We start from the raw sequence: 27,284 nt of genomic DNA, 5'->3' as shown, positions 1-27,284 counted from the left end.
GTGAAATATTTATTAAGGTGAAACAGTGATTTAACAAAATCAGTAGTAAATGCGACAGTGTTTTACGAGATTTGATGTCAAGGTACACTCTATTATTTACTGCATAGAGGACAGGGTCAGACAAGCTGTCAGGGTTGAGTCCCGTTGAGTCACAAGGTTCAGAAAGGACCCCCTTGCTTTCTAAACTTCTCAGAGAGGAGTCTAGGTGCGGCTGGATCCAATCCTAGTCCCAGACTTGGTCAACGGTTTATGTCTAAAGGATTATATATGCGCAATCAACCCTTTATATTACTTAGCTAAGATTTCAAAGTTTAGCATGCTATTAGTCACTTACCGAGAATCTGTTGCAGCAAGGAATCTCTCAACCTCGAGGAGTAGAAACTTAAGCAAGCGTCCTCACAAAAGGGGAGATCCTGGCGTGCAGCCCACTGCCATACAGGAGAGCTCAAAGGGCTCTTGGGCTGTCCACTATTTATAGAGTAAGATAATTGACCTATAGTCATATTCTCATGGGAACAAAATATCTAGGTCCCCACTCCAGACAGTGTTTTGGCTATGTTGCCAGCCATCCCCCAAAGTCCAGGTGCAACTTATTGCAACTGATGTGTTGGCCACGGTGGTCATGGCCCGAGCAGAAGCCGGTGGGGGGAAGGGAAGAGGGGGAAAAACAGGGAGAGCACAGTGCCACAGGAGTCTGGACCCACAAGGGCAAAAATGCAATCTCCTTTGCATTCTTTTGTTCCCTTTCCAGTAAGATCACTGCCTTATTTCTTGCCATTCTCTAGTCCCTGAAACTAGCTGCATGCCAACCATAGCCCAGTGAGGTTTGAAACCTGCCAAGAGAAGTAGCTGAGTCTGTTTATTAGGACCAGCTCTTCAATTTGGTGTTCCCTTAGCAGTTTCCACCTAAGCTGCTGTAGCTCTCCAACCCTAAACTCAACTACCCCTTAATTCAGCACTGGAATAGCCCAATAAGGACTTTGAGCTAGTGGAAAAATAAAGCAACAGAGTTTTGTTGGCAATTAGCTGCCCTTCAGTTTGATTGCAGGTCAACTGTCACCCTGCTGCTGTTGTTGTACATCTGGGACCCTTAAATTTAACCAAGTACCCTAGGGTTAAAAAGATACCCATGAAAACCTGGAAAATGCAGAAAAGGACTACGTGCTACAATTACATTGTCTCCAGCAAAGCTCATAGTGCTAGAAACAGGGTAAATGGTTGGTGAAACTTTCTTCCATCCCTGACTACCCTGTGGCTTGATATGACAGACATTTAGAAAAAAAAATTTCAGAACAAGTGTCTGGGCTAGAGTTACGGTAACGTTAGGGGCCAGCATTTCTGACTACAGAGCCTCTTGAATCAGACCTAACAGAGGATTTAAGAAGCATAAGACCTGTGCCAGTCTGGGTCACAAGGCCACACTTCTGTTTGTGGTTGGTAAGACACGTCAGTTTGAACAGAGAACTAGTACCTGCTAAAATCACCATGCTTCATTTAAATACGCAGTTGGTAAGCTGATTGTGGAGAGAGTCTGTAGTGTGAAAGTAAGGTTGAGGATAGGTTATACTGTAAGTTTATGTCTCTACAAAACCCTGAGAAAGGACTCCCAAATCAGTCAGAAAAAAGATCAGTTAAGGTATGGACTGTGCTAGTAAATGTCACAAGCTATATTTAGCCTTTATCGGGTAAAGTGTAAAACAAAGGAATAGAACTAATGAAATCTAGAAAAACTTCACTGATGAAAAAAGATATCTAACATTTTAGAGCTAGTGCCAGCTACTGTGGGGTAAGCCTATTATCTATGTTAAAAAAAGGATCCAGAAGAGACCAAAGACCCCATCAAAAGATGACAGATTAGAATTCAGGATTTGTTTAGATGTATTTGTTAAACTCCAGAGGCTGGGAAAATTGTGTATTCACAAAGTTATGAGCTCAAATAAAGGCTAGTGATGTCGGGAGCAACATTTAAACTTTTTACTGGTAGCATTCGCTTGGCTAAGTTTAAGGTCTGACTGGGAAAAAGAGAGAAATGGTCCTAGTTAAAAAAAGCCATAAGGTACAGGCTCCATAATGCCCAAATTTATATGTGGCTAGGTAACCATCCGTGAACCAGCCCAACCTCGGTACATTTAAGTCTGAAACAGGTAAGAAACAGTGGTCTAATAATAAGTTTTAGGACCAATACTGAGGAAACTGAGATCTAGAGAACAGGCGTCAGAGTCAAATGAGACAGAAATGCAGTTGGGTACCGGTGCTATCCACCAGCAGTTGCAGTTTATACAAGAATAATGCAACTACTATTTGGTAGTCTCAGCTCAGACTTTGCTTTGGCTCTAGTGCCTGAGGGCGGGAGGGGAGGGTGAAGAGTAATTAACGGTTTCAGACAGCAATTCTCAAAGCTTTACTAAGTTTATGTTATTCTGAGATCATCTAAATAGCACTGAACTAAAGCTAGGAGAAATTAATTAGCTATGGTAACAAAGGAGGCTGGTACCTGGGATCATTAACTAGTGGTTATCCAGAGCCAAAAGGGAACACACCCAATTTGAGAAAAATTAGTCACATTGTTGTAAGGAGGACATTCACCGTGACAGAAAGGCTTATGGCAAGTATTTGACTGGACACAAGCAGGGCTGCTCTATTGGGTTTTGATCATACAAAAAAGGACTGCAATTACCTCTGCATCTTTGCAATAGGTAAATCATAAAAATTTAACTAAATCATCACAAAGATAGGTAAAAAGCTCCACACTCATGAGAGAATTCAGGCTTACGGAATTAAAAGGCAATTCAGGAATGTCACAAAACTTACGACTAGGTTACCCCAAGCATGTTCCGTGAATAAACCAGACATTGGAAACAAGTTCTAGCATCAAAGGAGTGTAACGGGGCTAGCCTGCCCCCCAGTTCGAGTTGGTTTCATACAGGACAGAACAGCAAATGGCACAAACCGCAGCAGGCTTTTCACTGCGGCCCGTTGGCCGCGCTCCCCGGCGCTACAGACAGCCCAGCCGCCGCCCCCTCAGCGGGACCCGAAAAAACGCCTTAATCCCGCAGACATTTGCCCGGAAAGCAGAAGGACGCACAGCCACCCCTCCCTCGTAGCACCGGAACGTCCCGCCTCCGCAAGCCCCGAGGGGCGGCCCGACAGTACCGCCCGGCCCGGCCCTGCCCTGCCCTGCCCGCCGTGGCAACTCCGCCTCGCCTCGCCTCGCCTCAGGCGGACCGTTACCATGGCAACAGTGCCGACAGATCCCAGCACCCCCTGCGGCTCCAGGAAGGATGACTGAGCCAATCAGCGTTGCGCTTGTTGCGAGGCGGGCGAGAGGCGGTGTCCAGTGAGAAAGCGGCCGTTGGGGCGGCGGGAAGGCGCTAGCGGTTTGAAAGCGGGTGGGTGCGGGCGGCCTCGCTGCGCCGCCGCTGTTGCTGCTCCCCCTGTCCCGCGCCCCGGGGCGGAGCTGCGGCCTATGGGGCTCGGCAGACAGCACCCCGCTGGGGTGGTCACGGCAGCCTGGCCGCCGCCGTTAACGTCTCGTCAGGCGGAGGAGGGGGGGGGGCCTGCCCATCCGCTCGGGGTCGGTGGGAAGATGGCGAAGGGGTGGGTGGGGCGTCTCAGCGGCAAGGGGGCACGGCCCGGCCCGGCCCTGCCTTGCCCTACTGGGGGCTGCCGGCGGCCTGGAAAGGGCTGTCGGTACCGCGGCGGTCCCGAGCCTAGCGCAGCGCGGTGCAGGGCCGCCTCCTGGCGCAGACATCCCGTCGCCGGGGGAGCAGCAAAAGAAACGTAGCTGCTACTGCTTGTTGTGGTAACAATACAATAACAAGCCAAGGGGTTAAAAACTGCCCTGAGGGTTTATCCGGTAATTGTGAGTTGTAATTGCTGCGATTGCCTTGTGTGTCTTGACGCTATTTATTCGCTTAGGTTTGTTGCAGCACTATGGCTAATGTAAAGATAGAAGATGAAATCATCCTCTTCGAAAAGGAAATGAAAGAGTTCTGGACTAAATTAAAAAGCATTTATGGCACTGAACAGATCAATCAGACTTTAGCACTGAGAGATTCATGCAAAGAGTCCATAAAAGCGCTTTCAGGTAAAAAAGCTCTATCTATGTTCCTGTTACCTTTGCTTTTTCCAAGTTACCATCAAACTTCTTCAGATAACTGAAATAAATAACTTTCTATTACAGAGAAATGGTCCAAGAAGCTGAAAGAAGGGGACCTGATGATTGATAAAATTCAGGAGTATAGCAATGGTACAGTATGGTATTTTATTTATCGTGTCTAACACTTCTAAAATTAACTTAATACAGCTGAATACTATGTTTAACTTCCCATTTTAAAAGGTAAACAACAACATCAGAATGAAGATAGAATTAAAACTAAACATATGTGGTTGATTATGGGATGTAAATTGCACGCCAAAAGCAATTTGTTGGAAAACTTCATTGATAATGCAAAAAGATGAAGACTGGGTAAAAATTTTCTGTATGGTGGTTTTGATGCTTAAGTATTTAAAACAACAAAGTACCAGAACTTGCTGACTGCAATAGGAAAAGTAAATTAAACTGCTTAGTAAAGTTAATATTGTGAGGTTACTTATGTTTCTTCCATATTAGTAATACAATACAGTCAGCCTATCGGTCTACGATTAACTTCTCTGAATTTTGTAGTTAAACTTCATAATAAAAATAATTGCAACTCTAATATCAGTCAGTGCTTTCTGTCAAATTATTTGCCTGTGGTCAAGATTCACCATCTTCTTGCTTCAGGGATGTATATAGTTCTGGCACCAGAAACAAATTGCATCTGATAGAAGCTACTAAATAGGGAGCTCCTCTGATACTTCCCTTTTGAATAACTTTCTCTTTAAGCTTTTATTCGATGCTCTTAGTGTAGTTATGCTGACTTCTCTCTTCAGTTGAGATGAATAAAATCTACTGAAATGTATACTAAATGAGTCATCTCAAACAATAAAGACAAGTACTAAATAGTGGGGACCTAATTAATCAACTGTATATGTTCATATTTTCTTTTCTTATTTTAGAGATTCTCCAGCAGAGCCAACGCATATCAGAAAATCAAGAGCACTTGACAGAAATAAAATCTAACCTAAATCAAGAAGAGGAGCAAAAGAAGGATTTGAGTGACAGCATCCAAGAGCTTAAGGAAGAGTTGATGAAGAAAAAGGAAAGTAAGTAAGCAAACCATAATAAGTAGATTTTTGTTAATTAAAGGAGGAATTGTTCTCAACACTTGCTCTTGATGGGCTTTTATACTGTTCTATTTTTTTTAATGTGCTTGTTTTACCTCTACTTTGGTATTTATGGTGGCTTTTAAAATTCTAGTAATATCTTCTAAAAACAAAGCCACTAAGGAGAGAGTGGAGCGACTATGCAAGTCTAAAGTATTGTTTGAAGAGCGGCTTGGACTGGAGATACGCAGAATTCACAGTAAGTTTCTGTAGTTTTCATAGTTTCCACATGCAATGCTACAATGTGTTTAATGTTGGATTGTGCAGTGAAGAACATACTGGTTTACACAACTGAAGAATTGCTCCAGCACAGGTATTACCATTGTCTCCCCAATGTCAGAATATGGTATGTTAAAGTGCATTTGTCTTTCAAAGAGGCCAGGTTTGCCTCACTTGTAAGAATTCTAAGAATATGAACTGAAACTAGCTTAGTATTGTCATTTTTAGTACTCATTGTGACTCTCCAGCAGTGGTTTATGGTGTTAATTCTGTTTTTGTTTGCTTTAGATGAACAATTACAGTTTATATTCAGACACATTGACCACAAAGATCCTGACAAGCCCTATGTGTTTACCCTTTCCATAAATGAACAGGGAGATTATGAAGGTATGTGAATTCTGAATACTTAAGCCAGAGGATAGAATCCAATGCCTCTATTTGAAAAAAGGGGGAGAGGAGTAAAGTACAATTTAGTTGTAACCTTTATCTTCTGGTTTCTGAATGAAAATCTTGCAATGGTAATATATGTTTTAATGAAGTTTTTCTTAAGCAGTTCTATTTTCATAGAAATTAACATCTTTGCTCCCTTCTATTTGTGGAGTTGCTGTTTACTTTGCACTGAGCAAAGCAGGAGAGAGAAGACATACACAGGCACGGATAAACATTTCAATTTGTAGTTTGTTGTTTTCTTCCCTTTATGGTAGAGTGAGTGTTTATGCTGATAGGCTTCTCAAACAAGCTGAAATATGCCTAGAGGGGAGAATAAATGAGGTTCTCCACTATTTGGGGATCCCTTGCAGTTGTGTGACATACCAGAAAGATTAAAACTTTCCAGCATTCCTCTTTGCAAGGGTACAACCTTTCAGATCTTAAAGCTGTTTTTGCAGCATGGATCTTACTTCAGTTACAAAGAACAGCATTGGTAATTTGTGTACTGTGCTGAGTGGCTTCTAGATGGATGCTACTGTTACTCTGCTGTGTCTGTAGGTATGGACTGAATTGATTTCTGGTTTTACTAATTCAAATCTAAATTGTGCTGAAGTTAAAAGTTTATCACATGCTGGGCTACATCAGTTTTCGTCTGCCTGCCCACAGAGCAACAAAAATGTTTAGGAATGTGCTTCAATTTTTGAACAGGCTATGGATTACTGCAATTACTGTAATTGCAGGAGCACAGCACCGAGGGGGAGGTCTGGAAATCAAAGAAAAAAAATAATTCTGTGTTCTTTGAGGTTTTGCTGAAAGAAAATTATTTAATAGGTTAACTCAAAAGTAATACTGGATGAAGGTAAAACATAAAAAGATGAAAAACTACATTTGTATTTCATAAGCGTGGAAAACCACTAATATTTTTTTTATAATAGTCTAAAATCTTTGTGTCATTTTAGTGACTTCCTGTACTCCTCCTCTGGACTGTATAGCAGAGTTCCAGCTCAAAGTGAGAGAAACTAACAATTTTTCTGCATTCATTGCCAACATCAGAAAAGCTTTCACTGCTTTATCTTATAAACAGTCTGCATAAAACTAGCTTATACCTCCCGCTCTAGCTGTAGAGCACTTCTTGTCTTTCCTTCCCGTATTTTGAAAGTATGTATTTATTCATGTCTTATTCTAATTTCTTAATAAAGAAAAATAATGAAAATAGTATTTTAGACCACTGTCATTAGAGACATTTTGGATGATTCCTTGAACAACAGTATAATCAACTGCTTCCTTAATTGAATGCTTTCAGACTTGTCAATTTTGATCCGATATCATGTAGCTTAATGATTTAATGAGATCTATTTAGCTACTCCAAGAAGATATTCAAAACAGAGTACTTTGTAATTCACTTCTCTTCCAAAAACATAGAAGTGTCTTTCAGGTTCGTATGTGGTTGGAACAGGCCTGAAAGCTACCAAAATAATGCACTGGAGCTTAGCAATTACTTAAATTACCTGTGTCTTAGGTTTTACTGTCTTGTACTCTCTACTTTTATCACTCATTCTCATACATGTAAATTGGTGTTTGTCTTTTGGCCTATTAAAGTATATATTTTACTGGCTATTTCAGATTCTTGTTGGATGCCTATTTCTGTTTTTAGTAATAAAACTTTGATGTGCATGCTATTCTTGAATAAAGCTCTTAATTAGGAGCAAGTGGGAACTTTGTATTGATTTGATCAGAAATCCTAGAAAGCTGAAATAGAGCCCTGCTGTAGCCCAGAGGTTCCTGGCTCCCCCAACACCCAGGTGGGCGGAAAAGCTTGCCTGAAGCTTGAACTGCAGTGGTGAATGCCACACTCAAGATCACCAGCCTCGTGTTTTATTGGGTATGTTTTAGAACAGACTACTCATTTTGCTTTATTACATAAAGCATGTTGTAGTGAAGGACTGTTTATCATTGTCATTGGAAATCTTAAGACATGGCAAAGCCTGAAGTATAATGTATTAACTTCTTTAAATTTATAGCATAATTTATCTACATTAGCATTCTTTTTTTTTTTTTTTTTATCAGGAGTGGAGTGACTCCTGATCCTCACCACTTTTCACACCTCAAATGCAAACAGCATTCCTTTTGGAAGGCAGCTAAACTGGGAGACGCACACATAATGCGTTCCTTCTCTTAATGTTGTGTGGTCCATAGGGCAGACCACAGCTGGTCCAAACCAGTATCAGGTGCAAATGCTGGTCTTCCCAGATACTACAGTAACTGTATCAGCACTCACTGTTCTTGCCCCAAACTATAATCTTATGCTTGGGCAAAAACCCAAAACAAACATCTCTCCCTCTCTGCCCCCTACTCCTATGCCTTCATCAGCTTCGTAATAGGTGAACCTGGCTATTTAGGCACGTTTAAATCTGGTGATGCTGACAAGATACTCTTAGTACAGTTGAGAATATTGTCCAGTCTGATGTGACTATATTTTAAAACGCTTGGTTTATCTGAACAGTACAACTTGCTGGATACAGCACAAACTATGCACTCAATCTTCTATGAGATAGATAGCTAAAGTGCATCTTAATGAAAACCAGTAACCCATATTTGCACATGCTGGCTCCAAAAAAGGGATAACCTTCAATTTCTTCTTCCCTATAGGGCATAATTTCTATTTTCTAACCAGTGCATCATTTTCCTTGGTATGTCCTACAGGCTTTTTTTCTTGTCCTACAGCCAAAATGAGCAGTAAGAATGGTAAAGGTGCCAACTGATTACATTAAAATTTTAGAACAGAATGGCAAAGAGATTACTAGACATTTCTATAATGACACCTCAAATGAAATACATCCTCAATTTCTGCCCTGTCCCTAAACCGTTGTACTCTGAGAATTTTGTAAGCAGTAAGGGGACAAACAGAGGCCTAGGCTGGGAGACTGCCTTCAAGTACTGGGTGTAGTTGTTCGTTAGCAGATTTTGCCTCCTTTTCAACCATGCTAACAGGAGTATTTAAATAGCAGGTATTTCTTTCAGTTAAGTGCTTCCACCACCAAAGACTGCTGTAGGCACTTTTATGTAGGTCAATAGACTAGCCAGTAGTTAAAAAAACTTGCATTTAGCCAGCTTTGCACTTCCCACTTCTATCTTCCTTCCCAGGAGCTACGACTGCTGTCTTACCCCCACTTTGTTGGTATCTCTTCCTCCCTTGTACAGAAGCCCTCATGTTCCATGTTAGAAAGCCCATCCCTTCTGGCTTCTCACTAATGGCATCGCCCCTGTATCCGGAATGACCATATTCATTTTGAAGCATATCCCTGCCCTTCTCCACCTGTCTGTGCCAAGCAACTCTGAGCTGCTCTGGAAAGTAAGAACTTCAGGATGCTCAACCAAGTATTTTACAGCTGTTGTATGGAAGCGAAGAGGCAGGCAGTACGCAGCCACCTCATTTCCATGTTTTCAAATGGAGCTGTTTATTCATTAAGGGTGCCCATATTGCTCAGATGGACTCTGTAGCATATCTGATTTGATCATGACCTTCACAGGAGAAAAAAACTGAAACACACCCCGTGTAACAAAGACAAATGCTCAGACTTACTGCCATTTTCTTTTCATGTTCATCCAAGGCATAAGTAGTTGCTTTATTGCTTCTAACAAAATTACTTTGCCAAGATTGCTATGCACAGAACATAAAATATATGGCAACCACTGCACTGGAATTTGCATTCCTAGGAATTATTTGCTAGAAAAGATGATGTGCTTGGTTGTAAATGTTCTGTGCATACCCCTAAAGCAAGAAGTAAAGTTTGAAATGTTTATTGTGTGTAATTTAAACCTCTACAGCTCCTTTTGGAGTCTGAATAATGAACCTGCTTATGTCTGCCAAGGCAAATCAGATGCAGATCCTACTTCCTCCAAACAGAGCCAGGCATTCCAAAACAAGTAAAAGCTAGGAAAGTGTATACAATACATTTGTTTCTTTGCTTATTATAAAATATGAAGTAAAACCGGCTTGTGACATCCCTAAAACAGCCTTTATGCTAGCTGAAGATGTATCTTAAAACCTTTGTGCCTTTATCAAATGCACTTAGTGCTTACAGAATTTCACACACCTGGATCTGTGGCAATTTGGAATTTCCTATTTGTTACGAAGCTGCACAATGCAGCGATATCCAATAATAATAAGGACAACTACAATAATACTACATACTGATCCCACATATACAGTTATCGGGACCCAGTGGACTGGACAGTATACAAATATGCACTGAAAAGCCCCAAAGAGCATATGAGAAAGCTTGATCTCAAAAGCAATATGCAGCTTAGGGACTATGATACACAATTGACCAGCCCCCTCCAGTTGGTGCTAGTGCTCCATCTATTAGCAGGATCAGGTTTATTTTAAGGCAGACATAAATCTTAGTGCAGGTCAGTAAAGACTTTCCTTTTTTCATAAATCAGTTTGCCCAACCAGGAATGTTACCTTCCCTTTCAAACTGCTGCCCTGTACGTAGCTACCAGGGCTCAAGCCTGAAATGCATGGGCCATCAACTAGTGCTGACCATACAGAAAATTGCTGATGTACTGATGCTTAGCACCCAAATTTATCTCATAATATAGTGTAAACATCAGGAAAAAAGGTGTTGAATTTATTATATATTGGAAATACACTGTGAATTTAAGGACTGTTGGGAAGACAAAATAATATTAAATATTAATAACATGTACCAAGTGCATTTAATCACAATTGTTTGTATGATACCTGGAAGTCAATTTGGAAAAGAAACTGAATTACTGTAGGAGTCCTTCTGGCTAACAGAACAGTTTTATTACACGCCTACTCAACCAAGAGTGGAGGTGGTTAAGCTGAGTTTGTTGACATTTTTCATAAACCCTCTTGGATGTTGCTAGACTTATTTTAAAAAGCAAACAGACAAGTAATGGCTACACTTGTGACAATTATGACAGACATGGAAATTATACTGTGCTTCTGTCATATTCCAATTGTGTTATATTACTTACTGTCTTCTCTAATGCCTCAATCAACTTAGTGAATTTATTCAGTACCTTGATATTATCTAAATTAGTCTTGTCATTATAATACTCTAAAATGACTGTGAACTCATTTGTGAGCGATGTATAACTTTTTGAAAGCCCTGCTGAACCTGATAAAACAAACATATGCACACATAAATCACTTAGTCCCACAGGCAGATTACAGTACGTTTTTTAACTGTATGAATAAACCATACTAAATAATTATGGTAATACTCTTACCTTTTTGAAAGCAATAGTTGCAATCCAATTACATCAGGCTTTACTGCTGAATAGGATTGTATGCCTGAAAGGGTGGGGGGAATGGCTCTGATTGCCAGACAGTGAGACTCCATTTTTTTTCTCCTTCTTATTATCCCTAATCACTCTAACAATTACACACGAAGAACTCTGAAGAGTCTCGAGCTTATAAACAAGTTGTTTCAGCAGAAGCAGGGGTAATGAAGCCTGATTTCCTACAGATCTGTAGTTTTGTCCTTAAACAGTGCCATTCTCTTCGCTGCAATATCCCAGCTCTTCTTTACAGTCTCCCTGGTGGATGAGAGCCAGCGCGGCTCCTGAGTTATGCTACTTCAGCCTCTGCTTGGCTGCTGCTAAAGCCGCAGGACAAGGGTTGCACTCTGCCTACCCTTCCTCCAGCGTGCAGCATTGATTTGTGGTTCTCTCCTTTACCTGGTTGCTTATTTTTAGTACACTGTAAGAACAGTGATAGCTGCAACACAATCTCCTCTTCAAATTTGGACTAATTGAGCAATGGGTTCAAAAGTTATTAGGGAAAATGACAGACTGCTAAAAGTAGTGTTTAGTCATGCAAGCGTGTAGTGGTTTTTTATATGTCCTTATATATATTTTAATGTGGCTATGCACTGTAATAATTAATTGAAAGAAGATACGATTAGTGGTAGTTTGATTTCCTTCCTCTTCAGTCACAGCATGTTGAACAACGCTAATTGCAATTGACTCACCTGTTTTGTGACTGTTTGATGAATAACTCTCTACATGGAAACATGCTCTTTGGCCGACTTGCCTCAATGAATTCCTCTGCACTGGCTACTTGATCATGGGCTCAGTTCTTCACTATCCAGTATCTTCTGCACCAGAGCTTTAGCTGGAATAACTGGCTTGGCAAAGAAACAGGTCCGTTGAATGAACACCGACTATACATTGTTATAGTTTTGATTTAGCAGCATGCTACATTCACTTTACACTGATGGCAATTATCATTAAGGATTCCAGGTGTTTAAGAGCAGGCTGTATACATTAACGTTTTGGCTAAGTGAGCAATAGGTAGAAGTGATAAAAGTGTGGCCTCGTGGGTAGTGTACTTGCTGTCTAAGTTAAAGCACAATACGCTCAAGTAAATGCTTACCTCGTAGGTTAAAAATAAAATCAGGCAAATTACTAATAGTTGACTTTCCAAAGGAAGCTAATGAGATAAACTTGTCTGTTTAACTCCATGTCTGACACAGCCCCATTAATGGAAAGACAATGCAGGAGATTGGTAATTGTATTCTTTTAACATTAGTCATCAGTATCAGCATGACTTACTGGCCTGTATTTTCCTTCGAACCATCTGATAAAACTGTTTCTAAAGAAAAGAGGGAAAACCTCTTCTGACATGCAATCCTCAGTGCTGTCATCTGCAACTCTGCAGCAATTAGCTGTCATTTTAGGCTCTAGCATTCTCTAAGGTTAGCCCATAATTTCAACAGTCTGCTTGAGACGGCATTACAGTGGGGACCACCTTTACCAAGTGCTCTCCTAATGGCATCACAATGAATCAAATTAGCAAATTCACAGTCAATGTTCATGCAATTCACATGAGAAAGTTTTAATTTCCTCAGCTGAAGTTTCCCTCAATTATTATTTCTTGACTATATTGTTTGGTGCAGAACAAACATTAAAAATTTGCATCCAATCTTACTTTTGATTGTGCATTAATCCTATCCAGATGGCAGCTGATGTCACTGTTAGCAATCCATTTTTCCTGTTCCAAATAATATAATTAGAATTTTATAGTAAAAAACTTGAAAAAATTTATTCAATTAGCAGAAAATTATTATGAAAGGGGAGCAGCTATTTAAAGAACCTCATGTGAAGTTCACAGCAGTCCTGGCTGCTTTTTACATCCACCTGGTCCAGGGAGTACCACAACTTGGGTCATCACTTCCTCAACATTACTGAAGTACCAGATGTTGGATGGAAGATGTTGGACCTACATTGTAAGTAATCCAGATCACTAATGTGGAAATCTTTTCCTGAAGCTGGCATATGGATGGGGTTGTCCAATATAATAACAGCTACGGGCATTGATCTCACTTGGAGATTGTTCAGTGAGAAACCACATATAAAAATGAGATACAGTAACAACTAAATGCTTTGGCTGAATCAAGTTTAAATTAAAATTAGATGAGGGACTATGCAAATATAACTGTAAAACAGGAAGCCATTCTGGTAGGAGGCAGCTCTTTCAAAGATAACTTAGGAGAGCAATGGTAATTGAAATTACTATTACTGGGGATTAAAAGGGGAGGTTATCCTTAAAACGAGCCCAGAAACAGGACAGAAAGTTGCTAGTTAGGTTGATACAGGAGGCAGCTGATGCAATTTTAACTAAGGAAGGATCACATCCCATCTCTGAATTTTAGGATTCTTTTTTCACGTGAAAAGATTGCGAAAAGTTGCCTAAATATGGCAAGAAATGCTACTGTCACACAGCTGTACGGGGGAGCCTTACTCAGTCCTGTTTTGGAATAAATAAAAATAAGCTGCATAGTATTTTCTAGGGAGATGAAATTAAACACTTGGAAGTGTTTAAAAAATATCAGAGCTACAATGGTAGCTCATTTTTCAGATGTTTAGGGGAGGGTATTAATTTGGGAATGTAAATGTATGTTGCCAGCAAGTAGCTTTAGAAAGTACCTTATCTTTTCATCTAATTAGTGAACTATAGCACTAACATTACCAGTTGGACATACTGCTCTTGCAGATAAAAACTACAATTCTGAACTGTCTTGTAATATTTGATTTTATATTGGCACTTTCCAGTGACTAAAAGCTAACTGTTCTGTGTCACATCTAAACAATTACATTTGAAAGCCAGAACCTTACAAACACCTCGGTGTTGCACACAAGTCTGCATTTAAGCAATCCCTCTACAAGTCATCAACAGCTTGGCAGACTCAGGGCTGAAGAAGATAGGTATAAAAGGCTTCCCTCAAGCGTGTTTATTCCTGTAGTGATAAAGCCACCTTCTAAGGTACAAGATGGAAGGTGTGTGAGCCTTACTCTTGCTCCCCACTCCACTGCCTGGCGGAGAGGCCACCGGTGGGCATTGTTGTTGTCTACTGGCAGAGCTCTGGCCTGGCACAGCACGTGCCTTAGGTACGCCATTATTCTCCCTAGTTAATATATAGTTATAGTTTTATTCATTTGCTTTGCACAAATAGGTTTTGAATTATTGGAATTAACTTTTCACAGAGCTGCGATCTCTGGATTTTACAGTCCAGGGGGGAGGGCAGTCACTGGTGAGGGGTCTGGATATGCAAGTTTGCCCAGCGTGCATTCCAGCTTCACACCTATTCCACATACCAATGTTCAATTTGGTATCTCTCATACTTTTTAATATTGTGTTCACATTTTAAAATTCCCCAGCATTGGAACTCTGTGGAAAATAGCCCATGATGACCATATAACAGCCATCCTGGACTCCGCTATACCTGAGCACAAATTGGCATCCTGCTCTGTGAAATACACTTAAGAAGGTAGCCCACTGACAAGTGTAGACAGTGTAAAATCTGCAAAGGGGCAGGGACTAGTATCTTGCAGAACAGGGCACATAGAGGACTGAAAAAACAGCACAGATTAGGGAAACAGCAACCCTCCCCCCATGCTATTAGAGCTGGGCCTAACAGCATGGAGCAGGAGACCCGCCACACCAGCTCCCAGACTCTGTCCCTCACAGCATGATAAGCTACCAAGTCATATGGCAATTTGCCCATCTGGCACACGTTTGGATTCCTTCCACTCACCTTCTGTACCACAGGACACTCTGTCACCAGCTTTTAGCTCTTCTAAAGCAGCACAGACCTCCTGTCTTCCTCTTCTGAGAACCACAGTTTCTTGTACAGAGGCACCTTTACAGACTTAAAGACAGTACTTAAAAAAAACTCTTGCTTTTTCACATTATCCTGAGCCACTTTCTGTACACTGTGGCTCTCCCTTGTGCTATGTAAATTGAAGGGTAAACATGGAATAGGAAGCAAAAGACATTAGACATACGACTGGGAAAATTCCCACATAATTAAATCTAAGTCTCTTCAGTAAGCAAGAATTTAAACACCATATTAAATGCAATACAAGATTCTCTCTGTATATTATCATGAGCACATATTAACAACTGCAGTAATTAGTTATTTAAACACAATGGAAATTCCCAGGTTTACTGTTCTTCCAGAAGCAAAACCTCAACTGATGTGTGGCGATTCCTATAGAGCCAGTATTTGTGTTATGAGAACTGTTGCCTCAATTTTCTGCTGAAGTTGTAAGAATGTTTTCGTGTGTCCCATTTATAAGTACCTCATCATCTTTTAATGCTGCACCAAAGCCTGCCTGACGATGATATTTTGTAGGCTTTACTTTGGTGAGTGTATGAAAGCAATTCCAGCTCACTGCATCGCTACACATAGACAGCTCCTTGTTTAAAAAATAAAAAACCAAGCCCCTTTACCCCCTTTCCTTGTAACAGTAGTGAAAAAACATAGACTCCTATAATAAATAAGCAAGCAGATTTGGTCTACTGTAATGGTAGGGGTCTGAAAAATGCAGCTTCCTTGGCAAAATAAAGAGCTGCAGCTTTCTCTCCAGAGAACCACTGTACAAGTGACCCTCTTCTCTTACTTCCAGAAGTAGTTAGGAGGTGGTGCTTTAGCCTGAAACACCTGAATGAACATCTATTTTTAAGAAAATCTCACCACCTAGACTGAAAAAAGACAGCTTTTCCAAGGTGGGTCCAGCTGGACATTCAGAAATGATTAACATGCAAAATTTTACCCCTGAAATCCTAAGAAAATGTCTTGTCCTTCTACCACTTATTATTACAAACAGTTTCATACAAGAAATAACATAGAATCATAGAATGGTTAGAGTTGGAAGGGACTTTAAAGATCACCCAGTCCCAACGCCCCTGCCATGGGCAGGGACACCTCCACTAGAGCAGGTTGCTCAAAGCCCCATCCAGCCTGGCCTTAAACACTTCCAGGGATGGGGCATCCACAACTTCCCTGGGCAACCTGTTCCAGTACTTCACCACCCTCACAGTAAAGAATTTCCTCCTAATATCTAATCTAAATCTCCCCTCTTCCAATTTAAAACCATTACCCCTTGTCCTGTCACTACATTTCCTGACAAAGAGTCCCTCTCCAGCTCTCAACATAAAATACTGCAGTGATGAACTCAGCAAAGACATACTTGGATCTGCTCTAAAAATGCTGGAGTCTGCAGTGTGGATAACAATCTTTGAACCAAACCAAAGGAAAACATTGTTTGCATTTCATAGAAAAGAGAAGAAAACCAACACTACATTCCTAATACTATGTTTATTATGAAAGTGTCTCCAAATTAAAGTAGCCCACAATACTGATTGGTTCCAGAGATTTTATGTGAAATAGTTATTTTCCATATTGAAAAAAACCCAAACCAACTGAGTTAAACACAAAATAACTCCCGAAGTTCTATGCAACAGCTATATATGAAAGGACTTCTAGCTAGCACATCACTGTGTCTGGGACAGTGGAGTTCCTACACATCACTGCATTTCTGAAAGAGTTGCTCAAGCACAGGATTGTCATGAAAACACAGGTGAAATAGTGTCATCTGCCTCACCCTGACTTGCAATAGATAGTCAACATGCACAGTACAGTATGAGAGCTTGTGTATAAAAGTTTAACTCAGGGACTGCAAGAAGCTGAAGCTCAACAGAAGCCAGAAAATGTGTTTTGTTGCACAGATCATTTTAGGTCATGTAAGACAATCATTTTGGTCTTTTGTCTGATGTGTGATCACTGATATGGCTCCAAGACATCATTTCATAGTATTTCCTCCATTTTTTTAATTGAAAGCAATTTCAAAGACTAGAATTCTGTACAGACACACTCAAACACTGTGTTTTCATTGCAACTACAATCAGAAAGCTTTACAATTTAAAGGCTACACTTGTATGCCACTTTTCCAAACTTCCACTATTGTTTTTTAAAAAGAAAAGAAAAAAATAATAAGGTTGTCTTACTGAAGTTCCCATTAGGTCCCTGTTCCAAATCAAAACCAGTCAAAACAAGTAATACAAACTGGTTTTGCTTTATGGTTTAAAGGCAACTGTAGTTTGTAGAACACTGAAGTTAGGCCTAATATGGTCTACATTACAGGAAGGGTAAAAAATATTCGATAGCTCCTCTCACACAAATGTCACAAGAAGTACACAATAGGAGACATACAAACATGAGTTGTAGCAAAGAGATTAAAAAAATACCAAATCATCAACTGTAGAAAACCAATGGTAGCCCATATTTCTCTGAGAATACAGAAGGCTGCAGTAATGAGAAGATGAATGAAACAGGCATTAGTCTTCCTACTAGAATACCCTGCATAAAACACACGTGGAGTCTAAATTAACCCGTGTTGATCATCATCGACAGTTGCTGCAGGGTAACGGCTTTTTCTGTCATGTCCCATTCAGAACCAGAAAGTGATTTTCACTCAAAACAGATACAGATTTAAGACAAGATTCACTTCATTGTAAGCAAAGCTTTAGTGCATGTACTTGGGTCTCAGAAAAAGGATTTGTCATCGGCAATCACACTGAATGGTCAAAGGCTGAAACAGGAGCATTTGAAGCTGTGACACAGGTTCCAATTCTCCTGGAATCATTAAATAAATAACACATAGAAAAAACTACAAAATGGCAACAAGGAAACAGCCTGGGACACTTTGGTATTTTAGAACTAGCGCTATTTAACTCTGATCAAGATCCAAAAGATTCCGAAGTCCACTCTTGTTTGATCAGATATTTCTACCATTTTCTGCAATGTTTGTTTTTAGGTTTTTATGAAAAAACCCAAACCAAATTTTTCTTTTGGTACAAAATATGCTAATATGGAAAACAGTAAACAAAAGGAGATCAGAATCTTATTTTACTATATTTTGGGCTGGCTAGGGAGAGAAGACAAATTCTTTCTATTTACTAATAAACTCGACATATCATTTCCTCATTTTTCTACTTCAACATCTCAACTGCTGTGTTGGGTACTGTACTATAAAAAGAGAGCATAGAAGTTGAAGACAAATAGGTTATAGACTACAAACCCTCATTTCTAAAATGACTAAAATGACAATTCTACAAAAGGTACTAATATACAGAACCTTTAAAGATCTTGCATTTACCATGCGAATCATTTTAATCCATTTTCTGGAATATGTGTGATTATCCTCTAAATAATTTGCTGGCCTCCAAAAGCACCTTGCAAAGCTCTTCAGCAGAGAAGCAAATTCACATGAAAAAAGAAATAGCTGCATGACACTCTCTCTGCAGAGTGCAAGAGGAAGCCCAAGTTTTGACATCCCTTGGTTAAAGCAATGAATCAAAACACACTGCCAAGCATGATTACTAAAACACTTGGTCCTTCCCACTAAAGACAGAAATAATTGTGTGAATTGTATGAATTTTTAATTTCCATAAAAAAATTGTAGCTTGAAAGTTTAGTGATTGTTCAGCAAAGTTTACTGAAGTTCTCAAAGCTTCCTTCGTCTTATCCCATTTCTGCAAATGCGTCATTTGAATCTCTCACCTATTTTCCAGACATATCTGTATGAAGTTTATTCTAGGCTGCTAAGAATGGACTCCAAAAAGCCAGGTTTATATGAAATAAGTCAGTCACTGGGCATCAGCTGAACCATGGTAACTGTGTACATGCTTTAGCGCGTCATAGATGCAACTGAATTTACACCTCAAAGGAAAAGTTTCAATCCAAGTGGCATTATTTAACAGTGGGGGTACACTAAGAGGATACATAGCCAGCGATAGTGAATCATCTCAAGGGTTGTAGCCTTGACTGTACATCTGAATCAACTCTATACAGCACAGCAGGGGAAGACCAATAGAGACCAAAGGCCTCCTGCCCCTTGCACAGGGACTGTTTTTCAGATCTGCTCTCTCTCCTGATATCAACAACATTACAGTCCTATTGCATGTTGTGTACGTTGATAGTTCACAGCAACATTCTGTCCCCATGTAAGACAAAATATTTTGCCAGAAGTCCATTTTTGTAACCATCTTTGTAAAAGGGAAAAGGTCCAGTGGAGATAGCAATCAACACCACGGAAGAGGCATGTTTAAACTGTTATTCTCAATGACCATCTTAGTGGGTCAGATTTTAGAAATTATAATGTTCATTCAATATATTCCAGGATGGTTTTGTTTAAAAATATTGGTATCATCTTGACAGTAATTATTAAACTACTGCCACTTCAAATACTGCAGATGGGATACTTTCGATTGCAATCAGTGTATTTTCACATGTATAACCTGCCCTGCAGATAACCATATGAAATCAGAGGCACAGGAGACAGGTGAGAAAAATTAGTGACAGAGAAGCTTTTGGGGGAAAAGGACATTTAAATAAGACTCCCTTGCTCCCTCAGATATACCTATGTGTGGGAGAATGGCTAGCTGAGAAGGGTCACGTAGACATGATCCAGCTGGCCGAGCAAAAGCTTGAGAAACATCGGATTCAGCCCCCGTAACTACTGGGCTGGTAAAGACACCTCGTCCTTGACTATAATTGTTGTAAGATAACAGAGAGGTTGCAGCTGCTCAGGCATGGGAAAAGAGGATGAAAGTAACTGTAAAGAAGGAACCAAGGGTGGAGTTGATCTTTCTAAGAACTAACCAATCATGAGCTTAACTTTTGTAATATGTATGAGCTAATTATGTTAGAACATAAAAGGGCACTGTGTGAATCAATAAACGAAGCTTGCTGATCACTCATATTGAGTGGCCCTGTCTTCCCTCCGTCGCGACAAATGGCGCCCGAACAGGGACCCTACAGAGGGCTGAACCTGCGAGCCACGGTCAACGGAGTCTCAGTGCTGGTCCTGTAAGCAGCGCAGGAGGCGAAAGGGATTAAAGGAAAAGGTCCCCGCGCCCGAGAGCGAAAGGGATTAAAGGAAAAGGTCCCCGCGCCCTGGAGCACCTATAGAGAGTGTCCTGCCGGCTACGCGCCGCCGAAGTCTGGAAGGCTGCAACAGCGCGCTGACGAAGGTATGAATAGACAAGCGGCGTATGATTTGCTCAAATGCTTTTTAGAAAAGCGGAGCATTTAGGGTATAGATAACGAAGGTATGAACAGACAAGCGGCGTACGATTTGCTCAAATGCTTTTTAGAAAAGCGGAGCGTTCAGGGTATAGATTGTAAAAGGGAGTTGCCTGGGTTATCAGCGTATGGAGTAGCGAGAGGTTGCTTTGATAATCCAGATACGGTTTTTGAACACGAGGAATGGCGTAAATATGAGGATAAATTGTTTGACGAAGTTATATGCGATAATAAATCAGCCAAAAAGTTGATAAAGCCGTGGCGGGCAGTCGCTAACGCCCCGTTGCAACACCGAGCTAAAAAAAAAAAAAAAAAAAAAAAAAGCAAAAAGCAAAAGCCGTTCACTCAAAAAAAAAAAGAAAGAGTCCCTTCATATATGGGTATTAAGCAGGGAAGGGAGGAACCATTTGGCCTATTTATCGATCGAATAGCAAACGCCATACAGGCGGCCGGGGTGCCCGATTATCTCAGAGGCACTATACTAAAGCAGTGTGCTATACAAAATAGTAATCCGGCCACACGCAACATCTTGGCTACATTGCCAGGGACATGGACTATCGAGGAAGGACTAGAAAGGATGGCTCAGGTACCGGTAGGGCCACAGGCAATGTTAGTTGAGGCAGTAAAGGAACTAGGGAATAGTTTAAAGGAACACGCGCAGGCTACGCAGAGTCAAGTTCTTGCAGCCCTTGCTCCTTTGCAAGCCTCCGTTCATCGATTAAATGCTACTGGATCACCTCGCCCACGATGCTACCGTTGTGGCGCTGCTGGACACATCAGACGGAACTGCGACGCCGGCTCAGTATGGTGCAGAAACTGCCGGTCGGACAACCACAATGAGACTGCATGTCGCGCTTCCAAACCGGGAAACGGACGATTCAGCGGGAAGAGCCGCCCCGCGCCGACACAAAAAGCGGCTGCATATCCGGCAGCACTCAATCCCTTCAGCTCAGACCAGCCACAAACGGAAGCCTCGGCTTGGACCTGGCAACAGCAGTAGATTGTACCCTGTTGGACTCAAAGCCTGTCCGGATTGCTACTAGCACTCAAGGACCAATCTGTATCAATGGACAAGCTGTCGGAGCACTACTTATAGGCCGTTCATCGGCCACCATGCTGGGACTTAATGTGTTGGTGGGACTGATTGATAAGGATTACCACGGTGAGATCCAGATCATGGCCCACACGTTATTTCCACCGCTCTTCATCGCTAAAGGCACCAAGGTGGCGCAATTAATTCCCCTACCACATCTTGCGGGAGCCCTTCCACCGCTGCAAGAGCAGCCACGAGGGCAAGGAGCCTTTGGATCTACAGGACAAATGGCCTTACTAACTGTCGGCTTGCGCCAAAGGCCACAACGCCCGGTTGCTGTGCAATACGCCAACCTAACTATATCACTTGTTGCTCTTCTAGACACTGGCGCTGACATTTCCATAATCAGCACGCATAAGTGGCCGGCTCAATGGCCGACCTACGCGAGCAACGCCACGGTCGCAGGAGTAGGAGGATTGACCCTTGCTCGCAAATCACCCCTTCTACGATGGACCATAGGGGACAAGATACCATCTGGGTTCCCAGCCGTTGGGTAAGGCCCGCCATCGACCACCCTGAAGTCGCCGCTGAAGGTGACCCGACTAATCACCGTAAACCAACGGACTGAGACCGCTGCGCCTGAGTGTGAACCACAAGGTCGCAAAGACAGAAATTAATTGTACAGTCTGTGGGGTCTGTAACCCCTAGGTATTATGTGCATGCTATTTGCTTAGAAGTTGAAACAGAGAAAATGGTTAATTTAGGTATAGAAAGCTTTATAGTAGTTGCCTTAGTTGTAAGCATAAGAGCCATCCCATATAGTGAGATGTTTGACCCACGAGAAAATGTGTGGATAACTTTAGCTCGATCACTCAACACGACCAGCTTTTGTGCAAGCCTAGCAACACCCCGCTCCCCATTTACTACGTGCCTTATAGGGGTGCTCTTGGAGACTGGTTGGGTCTGTCCGGATGGCTGAGAAACCTTTTACAGACAGGATTGCTAGTCTTAATCACTGTACTAATAGCGTTGCTTTGTGTGAGTTGTGTGTTGTCTTGTATGAAAACCCTTGTGTTACGGATGTTTAACCAAGCCTGTGTCATTCAAAATAAAAACGGGGGAATTGTGGGAGAATGGCTAGCTGAGAAGGGTCACGTAGACATGATCCAGCTGGCCGAGCAAAAGCTTGAGAAACATCGGATTCAGCCCCCGTAACTACTGGGCTGGTAAAGACACCTCGTCCTTGACTATAATTGTTGTAAGATAACAGAGAGGTTGCAGCTGCTCAGGCATGGGAAAAGAGGATGAAAGTAACTGTAAAGAAGGAACCAAGGGTGGAGTTGATCTTTCTAAGAACTAACCAATCATGAGCTTAACTTTTGTAATATGTATGAGCTAATTATGTTAGAACATAAAAGGGCACTGTGTGAATCAATAAACGAAGCTTGCTGATCACTCATATTGAGTGGCCCTGTCTTCCCTCCGTCGCGACACCTATGGACATACAAGCTGGGAAGCTGCTGAATTAGAAGGTTACCTGGCTTTTTCAAAACATGCTCTGTGGGTAGTAAAACCGACAGCTCTTCTACGATTTACAATTTTTCATTTTTCTTTCCTTTACGGTCAACTAAGAGGATGTACTATTTTCATTCACGCCATTCTGCCCTTACCTTTAGCACATTTTTTGCTAACACACAAGGGTCCCTATGGATAATAAAGGTGTCAGAAGTTTCCAAGACTGGCCATTAGAATAGGACAAATCTCAGTTTTTCAAAAGAAAGAAGTGGTAACTCAACTTTTTTCAATGAAGTCTGTATAAAATAGAGCCTTTAAACATATTTTATGGCATCAGAAACCATCTATATTTTGCTATTTGCATAGGTGGAAGGAATCAAATATTTCCTGGCTTAGACTTCCATCGGAACACAGCACTCCAATCCTTTTATATATAGAAGACACATTTTTCCTGGTTTGTTCCTTTTTTTTTTTCTCCTTCTCCTCTGTTTTTTTAAAATATATATAAATCTTTGGTCTAGAAGCACATTGGTTCTGTGTGCACATACACAATACTGTTGAACAGTAGGTTGCATAGAGTCTGTTACCCAAGAACCTTGCCTACTTTTGGCACTGCTGTCACATATCACAGAAAAGTGTCCTGCAAGACTTGTATGATCCTTAGCATCCTACATTAAACTTTGATCTAGAGACTGGAAGAAGTGATTATATAATGTTAAAAAGATGTTTATTTTGGGTGTTACTTTGTCTTCTTTGGGACACAGTTTTTAAATCTTGGATGAAAAAGGAGAGCAAAATTATTTTATGAACACCCTCAATTTTATTTCTAGAAGCGATGAAATACTGCTGAGTGTTCAAAGTTTGCTAGGAATTATGTTAAGTGGATTTTGATCAAGGTTTCATGTATTTAAAATAAACTAATTGTAGTAACGTATGACATTCTCCCTTCTCTCTCTTCAGCCTACTAAGAAAGCGGCAATAATTATAAGAACAATACCTAGTCTGAACTGTGTCCGAGGAAGCAGTGAACTTTTCATCTGCTGTTTTTTCCATTACACCCCTGCTCTCATCCATCTGAAAGTGAAGAACAGTTTCAGGAGTGAGGTCTGGATTCACAATGGTGCACTTGAACAAACACCTTTCAACACGGAATCTCTGCAAAAAGCTAGAATCTGTAGAGGTCAAAAATCGCAAGGCAAAAAAAAAAAAAAGTGAGATGAGTTTATCTTAACTGTAGACATCAATGTTTTTGGGTATTTGCACAACTAATCAAGTCTACTTCTAATGCAATTAACCACCAAATTGAATTTTAAATTATGCTAAAATAATATCCCACAATTACCACAGGTTGGTTTTTTTTTCCCAAATTGCTAATGGACCACATTACCTATTATTTAAAATAGCAGTCCAGTGTTTTAAAACTTTATATTGGAGGAACGGCCACTGTGATTTCATAGGCAATTTAAAACCAGCGCTTTAAAACACAAAGCAAAAATATCTGAAGCAGATCTAGAATCTATAAAGCTATGTTCTATCTTACTGTAAGTAACAAATCAAGCAACTATTACTTAAAGCAGACTCAGCAAAAGCAACAGGGATGGACAGAAGAGATCTGAGCGTGATGCTCTCCATCACTGAGAATCCCAAGAGATAAAAGTCTGAGAATAGATTTTCCCTTTTGTCCAGAAGTTTCCAAAAGAATACAAAATAAATAATATTTCAAAGACAGTACAAGTGAAAATACTGCTCCCATTGTGTCAGTTACATACACATACAGCATGCCTACGTATACAGAATGGTGTGTTGTCTTCATTCACAAACAGGAAATATGGCAGTGCACTATCAGAATGCTTTGATACTCCTAATTTTTTCTGATGCTGAGATATATGAAGAGACCGCATTCACAACTTATAATTTACTTCCAGTAGCAAACAGTTCATTCTGTTCGTGTCTCATGACTGAACTCAAGGATTAATGCTCCTCCGAGCAAGTGCCACCAGTAAGATACCCGTTTGTCCCATTGGCACCGCCGGTCCCATTAGTGGCAATAGTGCTGTGTGGGGTCTTTGAACGAGGTACTGTTTCTTCCTCATCTGAGCTTGACTCAATGTCACTTCTGTCATCCTTTGCTACCTGTAGAATTTGAAAAAGAAGCAAGCAGTAGGAGATTGTAAGGAGACAACTGAGCTTTTTGGCTCAAGCCAGAATCAGAGAATTCAAACATTTTTCAATTTGGGCTTTGAAGGCTATCTTAGCTCTGGCACACGTCTCTGCCTTTGCCTGCCTGGACTCACTTCAAACACGGATGCCTGTACACACATAAGCCATGTGCAAAAGCAGGGTGAGAACTTTGTACTGATCCATTGAAGGTCAGGTAAGGTCACACAGAGCTCTACCCAGTCTGATCTTGAAAACCTGCAAAACTGGTAAGAGTGCATCAGATGAAGTAAAAAAAAAAAAGTAAGTAAAAAAAAAAAAAGTAAAAAAAAAAAAAGTAAAAAAAAAAAGTAAAAAAAAAAAACAGAAAGAAGTCTGAAGTGTAAGTTGCATGCAGCTTTCCATACCTGCTTCTACCCTTGTTTGTATAGCTGAGCTTCCTAATGCATTCAGAGTATATCCATGCTGTGCTGATTGCCACATAGGGCAATTACAATTGACTTTACTATAGTGAATGGACATAAAGGTGGCAAAACACATGGCAAGTCTTCTTCACAAAGAAATCAAAACAATTAAAGAAGAGGGCCACTGCATGTAAGCTTTTGCTTACAGAAATCCTCCTCTACTCCCCAAAGACCTCATGATAAGTCTGCTTTCCAGCTCTTGCCTCAGAAACAGCCATTTGCCTTTGGGGCTCCCAGTGTTGCTACCATCCTTGCAATATCATAACAACCAAGTGACACTATTCCGCATGGGAACAGAGAAAAAAGAAACATATACTCATATGCCTCCTAATGAGTAAAATTTTTAATGTCAATGTCTAGCAAGCCTGCAATTCTGACACCCATGAAACTGGACATCAACTAAGGTCTGAAATTTGATTCCATACTTACAGAGCTTCAATTAACAGATTACTTCAGTCTCTTTTATATAAAGGACTATATTAAAGCTGTTGGGGATACAGAGATACACTTAGAATTACGCTTTCATAAGACAGAAGAGAATGGGCACAGCACAGGGTACTGCGTGCCTGTGATCGATGTGAAGGCAGACCAGATGACAGAAAAGTTTTGCATCATCTTAAATTCTTTTAATTTATTAGATTCACTGCTAATTCTTCTGCTAGGGTCCTGCCCCAAAGCCAAACAATCAAAAGAAGATTCTATGCTTCAGTCACTTCTATTAAACATGTGATCCGCTCTCTTTATTTTTAAAATGCAGCAACATACCAGGGTCTTTTCACTTAAAACCTGATATGAATGCAACACATCTTGCAGTAATTAGTTCTCTTTGTTTATCCCCAAAAGAACCCACTGGAACAATTTCTATAAAAGGAGTCTAGAAAATATATATCTAGGCTTAAAAAACACCTAAGCATAACAGTGAGTAAGAAATAGATGATCAGGATTAGTTACAAATTTAATGATAATAAATTGCTTTATCAGCTGCGCTGTTCCAAAGGTGGATACAAAAATAAAACAATAATTAAGGATGAAGATCCACTGTAAGATATCTGTAACGTATTGTGAAAACTACTTACTTTACTGCAGAAATGGAAAGAACAGGGTTGCAAGTGAGGAAATAAGATCTGAAGGAAGAAAATTCCTCTGTGTATATGCATCTTTAAGCTGGTCACCGTCTTACTGCAAGTATCTATCTCTGATCTCATACAATCTAAATTTTCTCCTGTGCAACGCTTTGAACTACAAAGCAGAGGACTTAGGCTCTCAAGTATGCTTTCTGAATGGTGACAGAGCGGCTGCTTACCCTGCTGATACATGTGTAAAAAGGTGGTAACATAATAGCACCCGGATACTACAGACAGAAGCGTGTTTGAATGGTATTAGGCAAAGCATAGGCAAGAAATAAAAATGGCCTTTAAAGGTAGCCTTCATTTAAATAGATAAATATGAACAATGGATAAAAAATGCAAGCAGAAACTACAAATTAAAAAAACAACAACAACAAAACACCAACAGAAACACCAGTATTGCACAGAATAAATCTTTTGCATAGTAAATTTAAAGAAACTTACATGCAAGGGGTTCCACTTCCCAGCCTTCCAGCACAGCACAAGGGAAAGGATAAACAAGCAGAGTAAGAAAGAGTACGAAGCACTCTCTGAAGTCACTGGTGTAATTCAGACAGGGCAGCTGAGGCTAATAATTGCTAAAATTAGAGGAGACTGATGTGCCTCTTCCAGGCAAGACACAGTTCACAAATGCACTGTCTTTAATACAGAGCGAACGGCAGATTCTGGGCTCCGTCCAGTTCAAAGC

At 40.7% G+C, this 27,284-nt stretch overlaps 2 protein-coding genes across 3 annotated transcripts in view; one reads left to right on the top strand and one right to left on the bottom strand.

Moving 5' to 3' along the window:
* The first annotated feature begins 3,336 nt into the window (after positions 1–3,336).
* On the top strand, positions 3,337–7,596 carry SPC25 (SPC25 component of NDC80 kinetochore complex). The gene is made up of 7 exons (XM_074145658.1): positions 3,337–3,389; positions 3,919–4,087; positions 4,184–4,249; positions 5,041–5,187; positions 5,342–5,446; positions 5,755–5,853; positions 6,855–7,596. Exons 2-7 carry the CDS (start codon positions 3,934–3,936, stop codon positions 6,986–6,988), a joined length of 705 nt encoding a protein of 234 aa, XP_074001759.1. The 5' UTR covers positions 3,337–3,389; positions 3,919–3,933; the 3' UTR covers positions 6,989–7,596.
* Positions 7,597–24,819: 17,223 nt separating this feature from the next.
* CERS6 (ceramide synthase 6) overlaps positions 24,820–27,284 on the bottom strand; it is a 125,394-nt gene continuing 122,929 nt past the window's right edge. The window contains exons 10-11 of one of the 2 annotated variants that reach the window (XM_074145112.1): positions 27,037–27,064; positions 24,820–24,977 (exon numbers count right to left, since the gene is read on the bottom strand). In XM_074145112.1, coding sequence (XP_074001213.1) covers positions 24,820–24,977; positions 27,037–27,064 — 186 coding nt within the window. Of the gene's footprint in view, positions 24,982–27,036; positions 27,065–27,284 lie in introns of both variants that reach the window. The other variant, XM_074145111.1, reaches the window with a different exon arrangement.

Source organism: Numenius arquata, chromosome 3 (assembly GCF_964106895.1).
Source record: "Numenius arquata chromosome 3, bNumArq3.hap1.1, whole genome shotgun sequence".
Taxonomy (NCBI): Eukaryota; Metazoa; Chordata; class Aves; order Charadriiformes; family Scolopacidae; genus Numenius; species Numenius arquata.
This window is presented reverse-complemented; position numbering and strand designations above follow the sequence as displayed.

Bases quoted from the DNA above. Each gene is read 5' to 3' on its own strand.
- SPC25 (XM_074145658.1), top strand. From the start codon at position 3,934: ATGGCTAATGTAAAGATAGAAGATGAAATCATCCTCTTCGAAAAGGAA. The intron at 4,250-5,040 runs GTACAGTATGGT...TTCTTATTTTAG, and splicing joins AATTCAGGAGTATAGCAATG to AGATTCTCCAGCAGAGCCAA. The intron at 5,854-6,854 runs GTATGTGAATTC...GTGTCATTTTAG, and splicing joins TGAACAGGGAGATTATGAAG to TGACTTCCTGTACTCCTCCT.